We start from the raw sequence: 17,680 nt of genomic DNA, 5'->3' as shown, positions 1-17,680 counted from the left end.
GAGCAGATCCCAGCGGTACTCAAAGCCAGCAGCATCTTTGGCTTGGCCCTGGGCAGTGCAGCACATCTGGACACTTGTTTTCCAGTGAAAGTTCAGGAACGGATCCCAGGTCCGCCTGAGATTCTCTATTCCTTAATGGAAAGTGCCGCCCCACAGCACAGTCCCTCTTGCTCATGGTCTCAAGGGAATAACTTGTTCATTTTTCCCCCATGTCACCCCTCTCCACACCCACCTTTTGTGTCTTTTGAATTCAATCAGCTGGGTGACTCAGTACTAAATATAAAGCTGCTTCCGGCATCATCTGCCTGTGGCTCATTTCCTGGAGCTGACATCAGTGGAGCCTCTGATTTCCTTCTGAAATACCAAGGCATGAGATGTCCTTTGCAGGATGTTCTGGCCATGCCCGCTGGCTTCCTTGGTGGCTGTAGGGCTCCCTGCTCGACGCTGCCCCATAGCCACGCTGTTCACTGCTAAGCTGGAGCACAAGGGAAGTCCTCGGGTCTGTTTTGCGCTGCAGAATCCTCTGGTTTGCAAGCATGTTTTCAATCAAGGCGAGCTTTCCATCCCTGCTGCATATGCAAGGGTTTGATTAAATAAGCATGAGGCTGACGGATGTCTTGCTTTCTTCCTGATGACAGGCTCACTGAAAGAGCAGCTCAGGAAGCTTTTAGAGGGGAAAATTAGCAAAGATGGGTTGGTGTTTTTTGCTTTAAAAAGACTGATAAATTGAGGAATCGAGGCCAAATGCTTGCTCCTCACTTGTCAAATCCTTCCAGAGCTGTTTACATCGGGGCAGTGTTCTCTGCAGTTGGTTGCAGCTGAAGGTGAAGGCAAGAAGTGCACGGAGCCTCTGTGTCACAAAGCCCAGGGGAGGGTGCTTCTGTCCATGTGTGCATAACTTCATTAAATCCTTCTCTTTGAAAGAGGATGTGGACAGAACCGGAGGAGGGGAGATCTGGCACATGGCAAATGGTCACTGATCCCAGCCACAGTGGATGGCCGCTCTGCTTTGCTCTCTAGAGCCCAGGCTCAAAGTGTGGTGTCATCCTCATCATGGAGCAGGCAATTTACATTGCCTGGCTTCTCCTCCAGCCGGTTATTTTTTGGCCCTGTCTTCTCCAGCGGAGCTGGCTATATCCCATCAAACAGCTTGTTTTAGGCAGGAACTACAGGTGCCTGTAGGCAAAACCCTTCCCAAAAATCACTGGGGCTGGTGTAGCATACCCAGGGATTGGTGCGTTGTCATGGTTTTCATTAGTTGTCTTGTCATGGCATCTCTTGACACTGCCAACAAGGAGTTGGAGTGGGCTGGAAAGCAATGGTTTGTGTTGGAAGGAACCTTGAAGCTCCTCCAGCTCCAACCCCTGCCACGGGCAGGGACCCCTTCCACTAGAGCAGCTTGCTCCAAGCCCCTGTGTCCAGCCTGGCCTTGAGCACTGCCAGGGATGGGGCAGCCACAGCTTCTCTGGGCACCCTGTGCCAGCGCCTCAGCACCCTCACAGGGAAGAGCTTCTGCCTAAGAGCTCATCTCAGTCTCCCCTCGGCAGGTTCAAGCCATTCCCCTTGGCCTGTCCCTCCATCCCTTGTCCCAAGCCCCTCTCCAGGTTTCCTGTAGGCAAGATCTTGAACGTGCTCCTTTCCTCCCCTAGAGCTTTGCCAGAGGGGCTGTTCCTGAGGGCCCTGCTGAGGGCAGAGGGCCGGGGTGACTCCTGGGTTGACCCCTTGCTCCATCATCACCTGGAAGGCAGCGGCTGCCGCTCCCTCCGCTGCTGTTGAGTAATCTCTGGAGGGCGAATACCTGCCAGTGGCCTCCCAGCGAAACTTGGCAGCGGGGCCGGGGAGGAGCCGTGTCCTTGCGCAAGGATGCGCTGGAGGGATCCTGCCGGTGCCGCGATGCTCCTGGCGCGCACACCTCATCCCCCTGCTCCCTCCCTCCGCGGTGTCACCTGAGCCGAGTCCCTGCCGAGCGCCTCGTGCTGCCCCAAAGCGCTGTGGGGCAGGGGAGTGCGCGGCGTGCGCTGCCGTGACCAGAGAACTTCCCATCCTGGAATTGCGGGGAGCGGTGCGTGCCCAGCCCCGCTGGGGGAAGTGGGCTGGGAGTGCCGGGAGCAGCGCTCTGCCATCACCGCACCCTGCTCTTGGGGCATGACGCAGCCGTGAGTGGTGCTGGCACCGCTGAGCTGCTATTTTGGGCTTGAGTGTAATTGCAGGTTGGAGCGGGAGAGCTGGGCTCGGAGCTTTGGCGGAGCAGAGGGCTCCGAAAGCCGTGGAAAAACTGGCTATTGCGGAGCTGTGGTGCAGGTGGGGACGGGCGTTCCGCATGGCAGCGGCACTCGAGGTGGGGCCACTGGGGATCTGTGCTGGGGGCAGTGGGTGGCAATGCCCGTTCCCGTCCCAGCAGAGGGAATGGGGATCGCGCCCTGTAGGATGTGTTACCTGAAAAGAAAGGAGCAGAGGTGTGAAGGTCCATGGGCTGATGGCTTTTAGGTGTCCGCAGCGTCTGCCACAGGCGCATGCTGCTTTCCTATCCCAGCAGCATGCATGCCAGGCACAACGAGAGGAGAGTTTTGTCTTTTCTCTCCCAAACGCACACATTGCTCCTGCACTGGCTCTGCCATTGATAGAAGTCACATAACCCAGGCTGAGAGCTGGGTTTGGCTCAGTCTCTCCGGGACCTGCCCAGCCTCAAAGCATCAGCACTTCCCAAAGCTTACAGGGAGCATTTACACTGTGAAGCATGCTCACATGCGGAGCGGGGTGCGGAGGGACTGAACTTCCCAAAACCAGTTTTCCCCTGTTTGGTGTTTGCCCCAAGATGTGGTGGATGCAGTCCCTGGTTGGAGCCAGGGGCTGCCGTGATGGTAACGCTGGTTGTTGCTGAAGGTCAGAGCAGAGTTAAGAGTTGCTCTCCCCTAAGCCCTGTGTGATGCTCAGGCAGCCTGACCTCGGTGGAGTGCAAAAGTGTTTTTCAAGCCAGTGTTTTTCCTTTCAAGTTGCAGCTGCATTTCTGGGCATAAAAATGTCTATTTTGGTTCCCATTATTTTTACCGTCCTGAGGAAGCTGTCAGGTTGTGGCTTTGGGGTTGGGCTTTGGGCTTCTTTTCATACCTCCTTTAGAACTTTACAGCTGGAAACCAAATTTTCAGGTGCTACCCAAGTAATGGCACTGGGCACTGACTCCCTGTCCTGCCTGGCAGCACTTTTAAAGAGATACAGCCAAAACTGACCCTGTTGGTTCAGTGTTCTGAATTTTCGGAAGGGTCCCAGTTGTTCACTGGTTGGAGCATTAGTAAGGGATGTCCTTTCCTTCCAGCTATGGGAGGGCTCGAACATGATGGGTTTCACAGGAATGGAAATTTCTGCAATGGGTGATGATGCTTTGGAAATCCCACTTAACCTTTCTGGTGACTGATTCTGCTCCCGTGCATTGCATCAGCAGTAACACAGAACATGATGCTTCTGTTGCTTGTGCCCTCCTGGTTAGTAGCAGATGTCTGTCCTGGATTCAGTGAGAGCAGACAGGGAGGACTGAGGTAATGAAATGGATTGTATTATGGACCAGCTCTGCACTCAGTATTTGCCACCCATCCGGACCACTTTGTTGGTTTCTTTTGGAGCCAGTGCGCTGTGAAATAGCAGGCAGCATCCTCCCTCAGTGTGGATTGGGGCCAAATAGGTCTGGATCTGTGTTGCTCTGTCTGTGAGCTGCTGTTGGTTTTAAGGATATCCATAGAATAAGTACATAAAATACAAGCCCCATGTCACTGTTTGGCTGGGCAAGCTGGGAGCCAGCAAAGCTGCACTGAATTTAAACCGTTAAAGGTGAAAGAGTTCTTTTTGTTTCAATAAATAACTAGAAGTCAGTTTGCTTACCTAAAAGCTTTATTATGTCTGAGTGGCTGCTGCTCCCGAGTGCCCAGCACTAAAAGCACGGCAGCACTTGGAGCATCCCGCGCCTGAGCAGCCTGTCCCTCAGCCTTTCCAGCGACCTCCCATCTGCGGGGCGGGGATGCTGGGAGGAATGCTGGCTGTCCGGATCCGCGCCGCGGCTGGGACACGCTTCAGCCCGGCCCACGGACCCATTCCGGTGAGGAGCAGAGGTAAGGGTGCTCCTGGGATGCTGCCGCTCGGGGTCCTGGCTGCAGGGATGCGAGCACACGCCAGAGATCCTCCTGCAGCGACTTGTTTTGCTTTGATTTGTGCCTGCGAGGCATCTGCTGCTGGAGTGGGTCAAGGGGAATAGCTGGAGGCAGAAGGAAAAGGTTAATCTGGGGGTTTGATGTGTTTCAGATTTGGGATTTATCTGTGCACATGCAAACAGGGCAGCAGCGAGTGCCGCCGCTGACTTTACATCACCGGGCTGCGAATGTCCCAGGGGAGGACTGAGGGTGTTGCCTTCCCAGAAACCTCGGTCTCGGCACATCTTAATCCCGTCTCGGTCTGCAGCAGCCTTTTAAAGAGCAGAACCGCTCAAACTTGCATGTTTGGAGAGTTAAATCGTTAAAGCTCTGCTTGCAGAAAGCGTGAGGAGCTCTGAGAGCTCTCGGGGAATTGGCTGCGGTGGCTCCCCACGTGTTGGGGGTCTTTTGCCTGGAGGAGCTGCGCTCCCAGTGCTGTTCCAGCGGGAACAGCATCCGGCATCACAGCCTGGCAGGGTTTTGTGTCCTAAATGAGGAACTTGCTGTGTTTTCTGGGGGAGGCTGGCTGTGCTCGGTGCTGGAAGTCAGCACAGACCCTCTCCAAATGCTTTAGCAGTCACTACGAGCTCAAACTCTTCCATAGCGAATACTTTTAAGTATTGGACTGAAAAGTTGAGCTTTTTGTGCTGAAAAGCTTAGACTTAACATGTGTGGAGTCCCATAAAACACACCTCATGCGGCTGCTTTGTGGCCTGATTTTGTTTATGCTGAACGTGTTGCTCTGAGGTTTTGCTTATATTTTACTCTTACCCTGCTTTTATTCTGCAAAACATCTGGCTGTAAGGAATGAGTTCACAGCTGGAGGACTCTCACACCCTCCTGAAGTTTGGAGTAGCAATGAGGCTGTGCGCTGTTTATGGTGCACACATCTTAACCACTACACCTGTCCTAGGGGTATTGGGCACTGGCAGAGCTGCTAAGTCAGTGAAGGAGGAGGAGGAGGTGGCAAAGCAGCTCAAAGGGTCCCAAAGAGAACTTGTGTGGATGCTGGATGCACCTTGGAGATCCTGCCTGGCCTTGAAACTGGTGATTAGGGTGCGTTTTGTAGGGATTAGGAAGGGTTGCTCACAGTCCAAGGGTCGCGGAGCAGAGCTTGCCACTGCTCCCCTTTGCTCCCCATGGCTCTTCCCCAAAGGAAGTTAGGTTACAGAGGAGTGTGGGGAACACCCTGCTGTCAGAGTGAATGCGATGGCACTGTCGTGGCAGCCTCCTGGGAGGCAAAGACAGCAGCTCTCCTGCTCCTCTAGCTCTTTCACATTCATCTTTGAGATTGATGTTTCTGTTTTTGTCAAGGTAGATAGGATCTGAGCCGGCTTCTCTAGAGGAAGTCAATGTTGAAGTTACAGATTGGTTTTATACTTCCAGAAGCTGCTAGGACAGCTATGCCATGACACTGATGTATTGCGCACTACTGATGCTTGCCTCCTCTGGATCAAATTATTTTGACTTCTTTCCCTTTCCCCAAGTGCTTGCTGAACAAGATTACAGGCAGCAGGGGGAGGATGGGAAAAGGTTTTTCTTCTTTTATCACTTGTTTTTTCTGTTAAGAGTTCAGTTACTGAAATTTGTGGTTTCTAAGAGACTTTTAGAACATAATTGCAATGCGTGGAGCAGGGTTTGCAGTTTCTAGAGGTTTGTTTCTTATTTAAGGTATGCCCTGTCCCTGGCAGTGTTCAAGGCCAGGTTGGACACAGGGGCTTGGAGCAAGCTGCTCCAGTGGAAGGGGTCCCTGCCCGTGGCAGGGGCTGGAGCTGGAGGAGCTTTAAGGTCCCTCCCAACCAAAAGCACTCTGTGAATCTCTAACACAGTTCTCTGGATCTTTATCATGGGGTTGCAGTTGCCCAGCTGCTGGGATTTCATAGAATCCAGGGATGGGGCAGCCACAGCTTCTCTGGGCACCCTGTGCCAGTGCCTCAGCACCCTCACAGGGAACAGCTTCTGCCTAAGAGCTCACCTCAGTCTCCCCTCTGCCAGTTTAGATCCCTTTAGGTATTGGAAGACTGGCACGAGGTCTCCCTTGAGCTTGGCTGGCCCATTTCAGGCCAGATCAGTTCACCTTCAGACTGATGCACACACTGCAGAATTGCTCCACCACGGCTGTACCTGGTAAAGGGTTGCCCAGAACCCCCCTGCCAGGCTGAACTGCTGGGGCTCGCTTTGGTCCAGCTCTCCAGGGCTCGCACCATCGCAATGGGGGTTTGGCTTGCAGGAGCTTGCTTGCTGGCACTGCGTAGGCAGTGAGTGTGCTGTGATTTAATTCAGGGATCTTGCTGATTGCCCTGCCTGGGCAGGAGGGAAGGTTACGAGACCGAGTAATGCTTCTTGCTTCATCTGTTTTAGCCTTCTGATCCTCACTTCTCCTTGCTTATGCAGGTGGGGAACATGCTGGCTTTCCCACCATCACTGAGAGTCCCGTCATACAGTGAGGGATGCCTTATGCTGAGTTTTGCAGTGGGTGGTAAGAGGTGGGTCCTTTCTTGAAGTCATTTATGGTTAAGGTACTGAATGTGCAGTAGGAAGTGTTTAATGCTGCTTTTATTTGGGGAACTATGCAAGAGTAAGAGTTATTATCAGCATAAGAATTTCCTGAGAGGCCAGCATGAGTTTTCTGTGCCTGAGCCAGGAATTTACATTAAGCCTTCCAAGTCTCAGTCCATTAGCTGACATCTGACCCTGCCCCCTCCTCTTTTACCTTATTGCACTTAGGTTTAAATTATCTATGAATGTTACTTGCTTTTGCAAGTGCCAGGCAGGATGAGTGCTCAGCTCTTCCTTTCCTGAGAGGTCTCGAAAGGCTCACCTGGTTCATGTTGGACTAATGGGTTAACCGGGAATTTTGCTGCTCTGTTTCCACCGATGTGAGCAAACTGCTGCACTTCAAGAGTGAGATAAATCTAGGAGGTCATGGTCGCGACTGTGCTCTCATCCTGGAGTAGTTGCTCTGCTAAAACCGTGCCAAAATGCAACATTTGGGAGAAGTATTTTGCAAAGAAGCTTTTAAGGACCAATTCACTGGTGCCCTGAGCGGTGTTTCATCCGGTCTCTGCTGTTCCCTGCAGATTGTAAGTACTCTGCAGATACATGTAATAGAGTTGGAGCAGCAAGGTGCTCACAGCAGGTGATGAGTATGTATGAGTGCAGCAGCAGCAAGGTCTAGCAGGCAGCTGCTCTCCTCCTTGACAGCTTGCTCTGCTCCTGCTTTGACCCTCATCCCATCCCCTTGGCTCTGGTCGTCCACATCAGGAGCATTCAGAGAAGGATGTAGGTTTGCAGCAAGCTATCCATGCTTTCCCTTCCCCTTGAGTCCCAAACCAGTTTTACGTTTCTGCCACTTCAGCCTCCTGATAGTAAATGCTGGGTCATGGTGGTAGGCAGGCATCCATCTGCTCTGCTCCAGGATTGCATGTCACTGCTTAATGTGCATCAGAAGCAGCTCTGGTTCATATTCCTTCAGGGCTGCATGGGGATCATAGAATCGTGGAGTGGTTTGGCATGGAAGGGACCTTAATGCTCATCCAGTGAATTGTGTACTCAAATCCCTGCAGATTTCTGTGCCATATCCCCAGCTTTGCAGCATTCTGGAGGCTGCTCTTAAGGTCAAGGCTTTCCTGGGCTTTTGGCAAGGGGCTGATCCCTGTTTGATGCTGTGAGCAGACTTGATGCTGATTTTGGGTTTTCTGTGGGTACCGGCTGCAGCTCGGTTCTGGGTGCTGAACACTTTGACCATTTTCTGGGCCACCTCCTTGGCTGTGCAGGGTGTCAGAGGCATGTGAATTGGCTGATGGGTCAGCAGTTGTTTCTAATAAGGGTTTGAAGCTGGTGAATCTGGTTCTGTCTTGAAGGGAGAGAAAACACTCTGAGCATGCAGAAGTGAAGGATCAGCTTGTCCAGGCTGTCCACGGGCATTGGGTTAAAGTCTGAGCAGGAGGCACAGGAAAGCTGTTTTGCTGTCGTTCCCATACCATGGAGTGACCCTGCCTCTGGGCAGCCCACCTCCCTGCTGGGCATCTCCCAGGTGCTGCTTAGAAGAACCTCTGGCATTATTCTGCACAGGTTTAGCTTGGAGAAACTGGGTTTTTAACCTGGAGGAAGGTGCGTGTCCAGAGGTGGACACCCCATAAAGACATGCCCCCAATCCGGAGGGAGCGGCTGCAAGCCAAGTGCAGTGACTAATTCCAGTGTGTGTTGTCTCTGCTCCTGATGGATTTGACAGGCTTTCCCCCGCAGCAGCAGAGTTGTGTAACAATGGGAGCAAAGTCTCACAGTCTGCTCCCAGGTGACAATAAGCAAAGCAGGGAGCTGGTCTCTCCCACGTGACAGCTACAGGGATTTGGGACGATACAAAACAAAACCCACTGATGGGACTGTTGCCGACATAGAGATGCTTCAGAAGCCCAGCAGCTGGAGGCCATCTCTTGAGGGGATTGGGAAGAACTGAGCTGTAAAGTGCCTGTGCAGTGGCAATTGCTATCTGCAGTCTTGTGTCCTTTCCCTGAGATATGCACCACATGGCTCTGTATTAGCTGGTGGGCTACACAAGCAGCATGGACCAGTCAAAGTGTGTTCTCTGTGGGTAAAGGCAGTAAAGATGAAAGCGTGGTGAAAGTCTGATTGCAGCCCTGTGCTCGCTGACTGGATGGATGGAAATTGCCAAATCCAAGTTTCTGTGCTTCCCACGGCCCGGCGTTTGCTAACAGCCAACCTGTGGGTGCTGCCTGGGAGGAACCTGAGGAGCAAAACATTGCTTGAAACACGCAAACCGATTAATGAGCAGGAGAGGATGGATTCCGTGATAGGTTTTCATTTACAAGCCATCCATCCCTAAACTTCCCTGGCTGCCCCCAAAGCGGCAGTAAGTATTTATCTTTGAGGACCCGTCAGACCAAGCCTGTGCAATGCAAGCTTTCACTTCCTCTTGTGGATGTCAGGAGAAGTCAAGGGGAATGGCTTTAACCTGCCCGAGGGGAGACCGAGATGAGCTCTTAGGCAGAAGCTCTTCCCTGGGAGGGTGCTGAGGCGCTGGCACAGGGTGCCCAGAGAAGCTGTGGCTGCCCCATCCCTGGCAGTGTTCAAGGGCAGGTTGGACACAGGGGCTTGGAGCAAGCTGCTCCAGTGGAAGGGGTCCCTGCCCGTGGCAGGGGCTGGAGCTGGAGGAGCTTTGAGGTCCCTTCAACACCAGGCTGGGATTCTGTGTTCCTGCCAAAGGAGCTGGGTGGGGTGAATGGGGCAAGGCAGGACGGGGAGGAAGGGGCAGGACGGGGTGAACCGCAGGAATCCTGGGGCTGAATCACCAGGATTCCCTCCCAGTCAGCCCCAAACCAGCCGCGCTGCGTCAGTGCCGCCAGCCCCGGGCGCTCTGCCGCCTGCCTGGCCTCGGGGTCTAACAGCAGAGCGCTCGGTGCCGGGTCCGTGGTCACAGATAGGCAGGTTCTGAGCTGTCCTGCTGAGCTGATGCCGAGGGAGCCGCGCTCTCTCTGGAGCCTTCCGCACGGAGAGCGAGCCCCAGACCCGCAGGTGCCCGTGCGGAGCGCAGCGCGCAGGGGCTGAGTCACCGCTGCTCCAGCCCGGAGCCAGCTCGCTCCTGGCTCTTTGCTCCGGTGGAAAAGGGGCCCATGAACGCCTTTTCCCTGGCGCTTCCATGTGCGTCCGCGGTTGCATAAACACCTCGGTGCTGTTAATCAGTCACTTGTAGAGATATTAAAGCAGGGCGGGTCTGGGAGGGACGGAGCAGCTCGGTTTTCAAATGGACACGGAGCTGCTAAGAAAGCAAATCCTTCCATTTGGAGCAGCAGCGAATTCCAGCTCTGTTTCTCTTGGAAGTGTTCAAGCGGCTGTTGGGAAATATTTGGTTGCCATGTGCTTTCAAAATGGGACTAAACCTCCAGCTTTCAGGGAGATGTGCAAGTGCCTCAGTGCACATGCACCCCCCCACCCGCTTTAAAAGGCACTTTAAAAGCAGGCTGAGCTGCTGTAAGTTTGAATTGAAGTGGAAGTTCCATGAATTACTACAACATGAAAGGAGAATTTATTTTTAGAGTGAAGGTTTGTTTTGCTGATGAAGCAAGGGAGTTTGTGGATACTTGTAGGTATTCATAATATTCAGTGTGAGCCTGATTTAGTCTGAGAATTCAAGCTGGTTGCGTTTATTTCCTAAATAGAAAGAAATGTCTCCAAATTCCATCCACATTCCTTAAAAAATTGACAAATATCAGCAGCAGTGTTTAAATCCTGATGTAAGAATTACTTAGGTACACTTTATAATGGAGCAAGTATCATAGGCATTAGGCAGAAGCTCTTCCTTGTGAGGGTGCTGAGGCGCTGGCACAGGGTGCCCAGAGAAGCTGTGGCTGCCCCATCCCTGGCAGTGCTCCAGGCCAGGTTGGACACAGGGGCTTGGAGCAAGCTGCTCCAGTGGAAGGGGTCCCTGCCCGTGGCAGGGGTTGGAGCTGGAGGAGCTTTAAGGTCCCTTCAGCCCAACCCAGTCTGGGGTTCTGTGATGTTTCACTGATCCTCTGTGCAGGATGCAGCTCCCAGGACTCGTCCACTTGGGAAAGAGCCTTGGGGATCTCTTCTCTGGGTTTGAGTGGTGTTAAGGTGCTGTCTGAGCACACAAGTGCATCCTTCTGGTGGTGGTCCCACTGAAGGTGGGCTCCAGCTGTGAAAGCACAGGTGCTGGGGCAGCTCCATCTGACTTGTCGGTATTGCAGCTCTGCCTGGAGAGCAAATAAACTAACCCTGGTTTGATGACTGCTCTGTGCTCAGGAGCTATAAAACTTGTTTGCACAGAAACTCTATACAGCCGCTCTCGGGGAAGGGAGTTGATACTGGAAAACCTCAGATGCACTTGAAGCAGCTCTGATCTGCAGCTTAAAGTGAAGTCTGCAGGGAATGGGATGAGCTTTATGGTCCCTTCCAACCAAACCAGTCTGGGATTCTGTGGCACAAACAGGCTGCACCATCTGCCAGCCACACTCTTCTCTGGAGTATCTTTAGTCCATCCATGTGTTATGGATTTGTGCCTCTGGTTTTCTGCTGTGGAGTGAGGGATGCAGGCAGGAGCAAAAGGGATCTGGAGAAGGAACTGCTTCCTTATACACTTGCTTATGTGTGAGTTGACTGATAGCCTTTCTGTCACCAGGGTGTAAAATGGGTGTGGGATTACCAGCTCACTTCTGCCTCCTCTTTCCCCTTTGCTCTCTCTTCCTCCCTCTAAATGGGTTTACACTGGTGGCAGGTACGTTCCTATTTAAGTTTGAAGGCATTACCCCTTGTCCTAACACTGCAGACTCTTCATCAGGGACATCCAACCCCAACCAGGGTGTGATTCTATGTGTGCAGAGCAACACAGCCCATAAAATAAATACACCGAGCTAAATACTAAGGAGGCTAATGGGATTTCTGACTTGGTAAGCAGTGCATTTCCCATCCTTTGAGGCCCACAGCTACCGTTTGTCTCTGGCTGTCATTGCGTGCCCTGGCAGGGGCTTTGCTCATGTGGAAGTGAATGTGCCGTGGTGCGGCGTGAGCAGCGTGGTGCTGTGTCCCCACAGAGGCAGCTGATGTGTGATCCCTCTGCCAGTGTGACAGAAGGGCTTTCTGTATCCACGAAGACAAAGGCTCTTGTTTAACAATGCAACTGTGAATGGAAAAACACGGCCTGAATGCCCCAGACTCAGCTGTTAAAAGCAAACAAACCCACAAACCCCCCACACAACAAAACCCGAGGCTCTCCTGCCCCGCAGCCCAGTGCTGGCAGTGATGTGTCTCCACTGCAGAAGAGCTCTGTGAACCTGCTTTGGGAGCTCCATAGTCCCAGTCAGCTCCTACCTTTGTAGCCCACTAAGCTCCTCCTATACTGTCTGTTCCAGCTTTACACGCTTTCCCCTTCCCAGGCAGCTCTCTTGAGGTCAGGACTCTGTTTTTTCTCTCTTGGTTCAAACTCCCCCTCTGCTCTCAAGCAGAGAAACAGAAGGAAGAAGCGGTGTGAAAACTGAAAGGTGAACCTGCTTTATAACCATCCTGACTGAGCTGAACAGCACTGGGGCTGGAAGGGAGGTGTTTTTTAAGTGGACAACCCCCCCCGCAACAATTGCAGGACATGTCCAGAGCATGGCATTTCCATGGTAAAGCCAAACAGAGCAGGTTTTTTAACAGTCCTCAGCTTGTGGGGTGTTTGCTGCTTCTTTTGGTGTGGAAGATGTGGTGGCCTGGGTATGCAGCACGATGGGCAGCTGGAAGCTGCTCTCAGGTCTCCCCTTCAGGAGCCTTCTCTTCTCCAGGCTGCCCCAGCCCAGCTCTCTCAGCCTGGCTCCAGAGCAGAGCTGCTCCAGCCCTCGCAGCATCCCCATGGCCTCCTCTGGCCTCGCTCCAGCAGCTCCACGTCCCTCTTGTGCTGCTGCCCCAGAGCTGGATCAGGGCTGCAGGATCCCCTCCCTGAGCTGCTGCTCACGCACTGGGGTGCACCCAGCACACGGGGGGGTTCTGGGCTCACTGGAACCAGGTCATGTGAAACCGGAGAGGAAAAATTGTGGTGTCTTCCTTTCCCCTTCCCTGTCAGCTCGGTGCAGCTTTGCCGTGGTTCCTCCCCTGCCCCGTTCCTGCAGCACAGGCCAAGCGATGGATTTGGCTGTCTCGCTGCTGGTGTCTTGTACTGATGTTATCCTGCCCGCTGGCAGCTCTGCTGTTGTTGGAGGTGGGGTCCGATGTTCTTCCCTTCGTGTCCCTGCGGTGATGCAAGTTCTTGTTGACTTTCCCTGCTGTGAGCACCCGCCTGAGCCGCTTTCCCAGGCTGCCACCCTGCCCATCGCTCCGTCACCTGCTTTCCAGACGGGCTGCCGCGGACAGCTGCAGGCAGACCTGTGTTCTGAAGCCAGCAAGTGCTTGTGAGGGTACCTGGGGGGCTCACACAAAAGGGGTTCCCATCAGAGCACAGGCGTTTGTCAAACAGCTTCTTGTTGCTCGAGCAGCCCGTTGGGGGTCCTGCCTGCTGCCAGGCTGTAAACCTGAGCTCACCCTCAGCCTCTTCCTTACAAAGGAGGCGGCAGCTGAGCCTGTTCCCATAGGCAGAGGAGGAACCTTTGATTTCTCAACTCAGAGCAGTTGTAGCTAACAAAGGTGGAGCTGGAAAATCTGGGGATGCAAGTCTCATTTGAAGTTGCACTGAGCCTGCCTGGATCCCCAGCTTTAAAGCCCCTGAGCTGCAGCTAGCATGAGTGCTAGAGCGTGCTGATCTAGCCTGCCTCTGTGCGCAGAGGTTGCCCTATTTGGATGGAGCAAATCACCATCACTGATCTCTTCTGGTTGTATTGGCCAGAGCGTCAACGGGACATCTGATGCTGCTGTCATGAATGGCATGGGATGGGGACGTGGGCAGGGCACCGGCCTTTGCATAGAACCCCAGCCTGGTTTGTGTTGGAAGGGACCTTAAAGCTCCTCCAGCTCCAGCCCCTGCCACAGGCAGGGACCCCTTCCACTGGAGCAGCTTGCTCCAAGCCCCTGTGTCCAACCTGGCCTTGAACACTGCCAGGGATGGGGCAGCCACAGCTTCTCTGGGCACCCTGTGCCAGCGCCTCAGCACCCTCACAGGGAAGAGCTTCTGCCTAAGATCTAAGCTGAACTTCCCCTGTTTCAGTCTGAACCCATCACCCCTTGTCCTGTCGCTGCAGTCCCTGATGAAGAGCCCCTCTCCAGCATCCTTGTAGCCCCCTTCAGACACTGGAAGCTGCTCTGAGGCCTCCCCGCAGCTTCTTGTCTCCAGGCTGAGCAGCCCCATCCTTTTCTCACCCTTATGGTGATCGCTCCTGTCCAGGCTGGCTGGGTGGCACCTCTGCAGTGCTTGGGAAGGAGGATTGCACAGATGGGTGTAGGCACCGTGTGCTTCATCCTCGCTGTTTCTTCCGTGCCGAGGTCTGATCGAGATCTGCACACCCGGGGTGTGAGCGGGGCTGGTGCCTGGGGTCTGCACTGGGGTCTCCCTGCCGTGCCTCGCTCCGGGGAGTGGAGGGGTCGGTGCCATGCCGACAGCCTGGTGCTTACACAGTGCACTGAGAGCCTGGCTCTGGGGCAATAGGCAGGTGTTTGTTCAAACCTTTTTCTGGTAGGAAACCAGACTGATTCCTCCTTGCAAACAGCACCAGGTAAAGCCCTGTGCAGAAAGACCCCGTTTCGGGGCTTTGCTGTTTGGCTGTGGGAGCTGTGCGCTCTCGGGGACAGGCAGGCAGAGCATTCGCTCTCTTGCATTAACGCTTTTAACTGTGGATTCTGATTGTGTTCAGGAGATCCCTGGACATGTGAGCTTCTCCAACCTACAGAACACACTGCTGGCAGGTGCCTTCACGTGTGCCCATAAAATAAATACACACAGCTAAATATTAACAAGGCTAATGGGCTTTCTGACTTGTTAAGCAGTGCATTTCCCATCTCCTGAGCTCCACACATCTGTTTTCTGAGTGGAAAGATAAACGTGGCCTCGAGAGCTGTAGTGACCTTGGTGCTGCCTGTTGCTGTGCTGCTGTTCAACACTGCAGGTGTTTGAAGGCAGTCTGGTTTCACAGTGTCTGTTTTCCCTCTGTAGGTACTCCCTAAGTTCATGAGATGGCCAACACCATGCAAATCTCCAAAGATGACCTGGAGGACCTCAAGGAGGCCTTTGCCAAAGTCGGTAAGTTCCAGTGTGGAGGGCACCTTGCTCCTGTCTGCTGTGAAATGGATTTATCCCACCCCTGTGCGTGGTGCATGGGTATATGGGCAGTCTGGTGCTCTCGTGGTCTTCTGCGTGCCAAGGAGTCTCTTGGCAGCCTTGCTGCTTCTGGCTTGTCACTTCTAGCCAAGGAGCACAAAGGGATGTGGCAGCCGGGCTGTCAATGAGCACTGGCACAGAGCCTTGCCCTGTTGCTCCTGGTTCGGCTTTGTTGGTTCCTGATGGCAGGAGATGCATCCAAGCTGGTACTGCAGTACTGCAGCCCAGGCAGCAGCCAGGGCTGGCACAGAGCTCGGCTCGGAGGATGCTGGTTTTGGCAGGTCGGCCAATCCATGCACATGTAAATGTAGGGGCTGTGTTTCTGGCTGGGGCAGGTGCATTGAGGCACTGTTTGAGGAGCTTGGAGGCAAAACCTAATTAGTGGCTGTTTACCTGCCATTATGGAGCAGCTTGTGGTCTGCGGCTGCCGTGCACGAGCATTGCCCTCTGGTGGCTCCAGTTCTTATCATAGCATCCCAGCCTGGTTTGGGTTGGAAGGGACCTGAAAGCTCCTCCAGCTCCAACCCCTGCCACGGGCAGGGACCCCTTCCACTGGAGCAGCTTGCTCCAAGCCCCTGTGTCCAACCTGGCCTTGAACACTGCCAGGGATGGGGCAGCCACAGCTTCTCTGGGCACCCTGTGCCAGCGCCTCAGCACCCTCACAGGGAAGAGCTTCTGCCTAAGAGCTCATCTCAGTCTCCCCTCGGGCAGGTTAAAGCCATTCCCCTTGGCCCGTCCCTGCATGCTCTTGTCCAAAGCCCTTCTCCAGGTTTCCTGGAGCCCCTTTTAGGCACTGGAGCTGCTCTAAGGTCTCCCATTCATGCAGCAGAGGGGGAGAATCCCCTCCATAACCTGCTGCTCACACTCCAGCTGTTGCAGTGCTTTTTATCTGTTTTTTGAGCATCCTTTTGGTGAAGCAAATTGCTTATTGCCTGGCATCTGTACTGGGTAAACTGCTCTCTAGAACAGGGTGCTCTCTTTTGCTCTAAATTTGCAATCTGCAGAGAGAAATATGAATTTCAAAGGCAACTGATTCTCTCAGAGCAGTATTTCCTATTGGGACATGATGTAAGTTGCATTTTGGGACATTCCCTCTCTTGTCTTGCTCTGCGCAGGGCTTTTCCAGCCAGTGGAAGTGAGCTGCTGCAGAGGGAAATAGGTGACCATGGTGCTTCTTGTTGTGTAATGTGCCTCAGAGTGCAGCCCTTAATAAGGCTGGGATGCAGGCAGCCCATTCAGTCCTTGGATAAACTGACAATGATTAACCTGGCTGGAATGAGGTGGCTTTTTGTCACGAGTATGTGGGAAGTGTTCAAGATTAGGCTGGGTGGCTGCCTGTGCACTGGAAACAATGAGGAACCCACATCAGGAAACCAGCTCACCCTGCTCCCCCAGGGAGCTGAGCCCTCTTTGGTTTTAAATTGTCATGGCAGTGTCACTGAGAAATGCAGTGATTAGCCCGGACATACCCAGAGGTGAGATGGGACCTGCCAGGCCTTTTCACCTGCCTCCTGGGTTGTGAGCTTCAGGCATGGTCCAGCCCTCAAGCACTGCTGTGGGACGCTCCTGTCAGGGGTGTCTTTAATGCTCTCATTCCTTTTATTCTTGCCTAAAGGAGCTGTATTTGCCCTGGGATATAGAACTGGTTGCTAATTGGTTGCTGGCTTTTGCTGGGAACTTCTAATGCGCCTCTAGTGAATGTGAAGAGAAGTTGTTCTAAGGCTGCTGTTTAAAAGGAAGCCTTTTTCATCTGGGGAGGAAGGGGCCACGGAGATGCTGGGAGGGCTGGAGCAGCTCTGCTCTGGAGCCAGGCTGAGAGAGCTGGGCTGGGGCAGCCTGGAGGAGCCCCAGGTTGGACACAGGGGCTTGGAGCAAGCTGCTCTAGTGGAAGGTGTCCCTGGCCATGGCAGGGGTTGGAGCTGGAGGAGCTTTAAGGTCCCTCCAACACAAACAAGTCTGGGTTTCTATCTCCCAGCTCCCTGGAAGCCTTGCACCACAGCCCAGAGCATAGTTATAGCAAAGCTCAGGTGGTTGGCCCTTAGGATGTCACAAAATAGGTGTGGGAAGGAGGAAGCCTCTTGCACGGTGGCTTCTGCCCACCAAGATGTGCCTGCTCCACTGCGTGGCTGCATGGGCTTCCTGGAGACCTGCTTTCATTCTAGCATGGGACAAGTTGCTGCCCTGGATGTGCAGGTTGATGAACTTGAAGGGTGGTGACAAGGTTTTCTGTATGCAGCTGGACCAGACCAAGATAGTGAGGTGTTACTGTGCCCTCTGTCACCATTTGCCTTCCATGCCACTTGCTGGTATCCCCTATTTCCCATGAAGCTGGTTTGCTGTCTGCTGACAGCCAGCAAAAGGCAGGAGTCCCCAAAACTCCTTCTTGCTTATTTAGAAGTCCAGAGGTGAGAATCCATGCTTTAAAGTTAGCACTAAAGTCAGCTGCATCTTTGGAAGCAGCTCCCAGTATCCTACAAGCAGGTCTTTGTGTTGGGAATGATCCAAGTAGTAAACAGCAGTGGGGAAGAAAGCATTTTACCACCTGACAAAAGCAGTTAAGTGGGGTGTAAGAACTGCCTGGGCTTTGGGTGGCTGCAGGTTAGGGGGAGAAGAGCAGAGTGCTCCGAATCCCCGCTGGTCTCTGGATTTGTTGCCTGGAGCAGGTATGTGTATCTGTGCCCTTGGCCGAGCAGTGGCCCTTCACAAGGGAGGCATGGAGCAACCCTATCTGCAGACTTGCTCT

At 53.5% G+C, this 17,680-nt stretch overlaps 1 protein-coding gene across 3 annotated transcripts in view; it reads left to right on the top strand.

Annotated features, from left to right (window-relative positions):
• The window catches only part of PLS3 (plastin 3), a 36,904-nt gene that overhangs the window by 2,941 nt on the left and 16,283 nt on the right, over positions 1–17,680 (top strand). The window contains exons 1-2 of one of the 3 annotated variants that reach the window (XM_062612795.1): positions 3,984–4,100; positions 14,773–14,859. In XM_062612795.1, coding sequence (XP_062468779.1) covers positions 14,793–14,859 — 67 coding nt within the window. In that variant the 5' untranslated portion in view covers positions 3,984–4,100; positions 14,773–14,792. Of the gene's footprint in view, positions 1–3,983; positions 4,101–14,772; positions 14,860–17,680 lie in introns of those variants that run through there. The other 2 variants (XM_062612797.1, XM_062612796.1) reach the window with 2 other exon arrangements.

This window comes from Pezoporus occidentalis, unplaced genomic scaffold, assembly GCF_034315485.1.
Source record: "Pezoporus occidentalis ecotype Australia unplaced genomic scaffold, CSIRO_AGI_Poc_V1 ctg161, whole genome shotgun sequence".
Taxonomy (NCBI): domain Eukaryota; kingdom Metazoa; phylum Chordata; class Aves; order Psittaciformes; family Psittacidae; genus Pezoporus; species Pezoporus occidentalis.
This window is presented reverse-complemented; position numbering and strand designations above follow the sequence as displayed.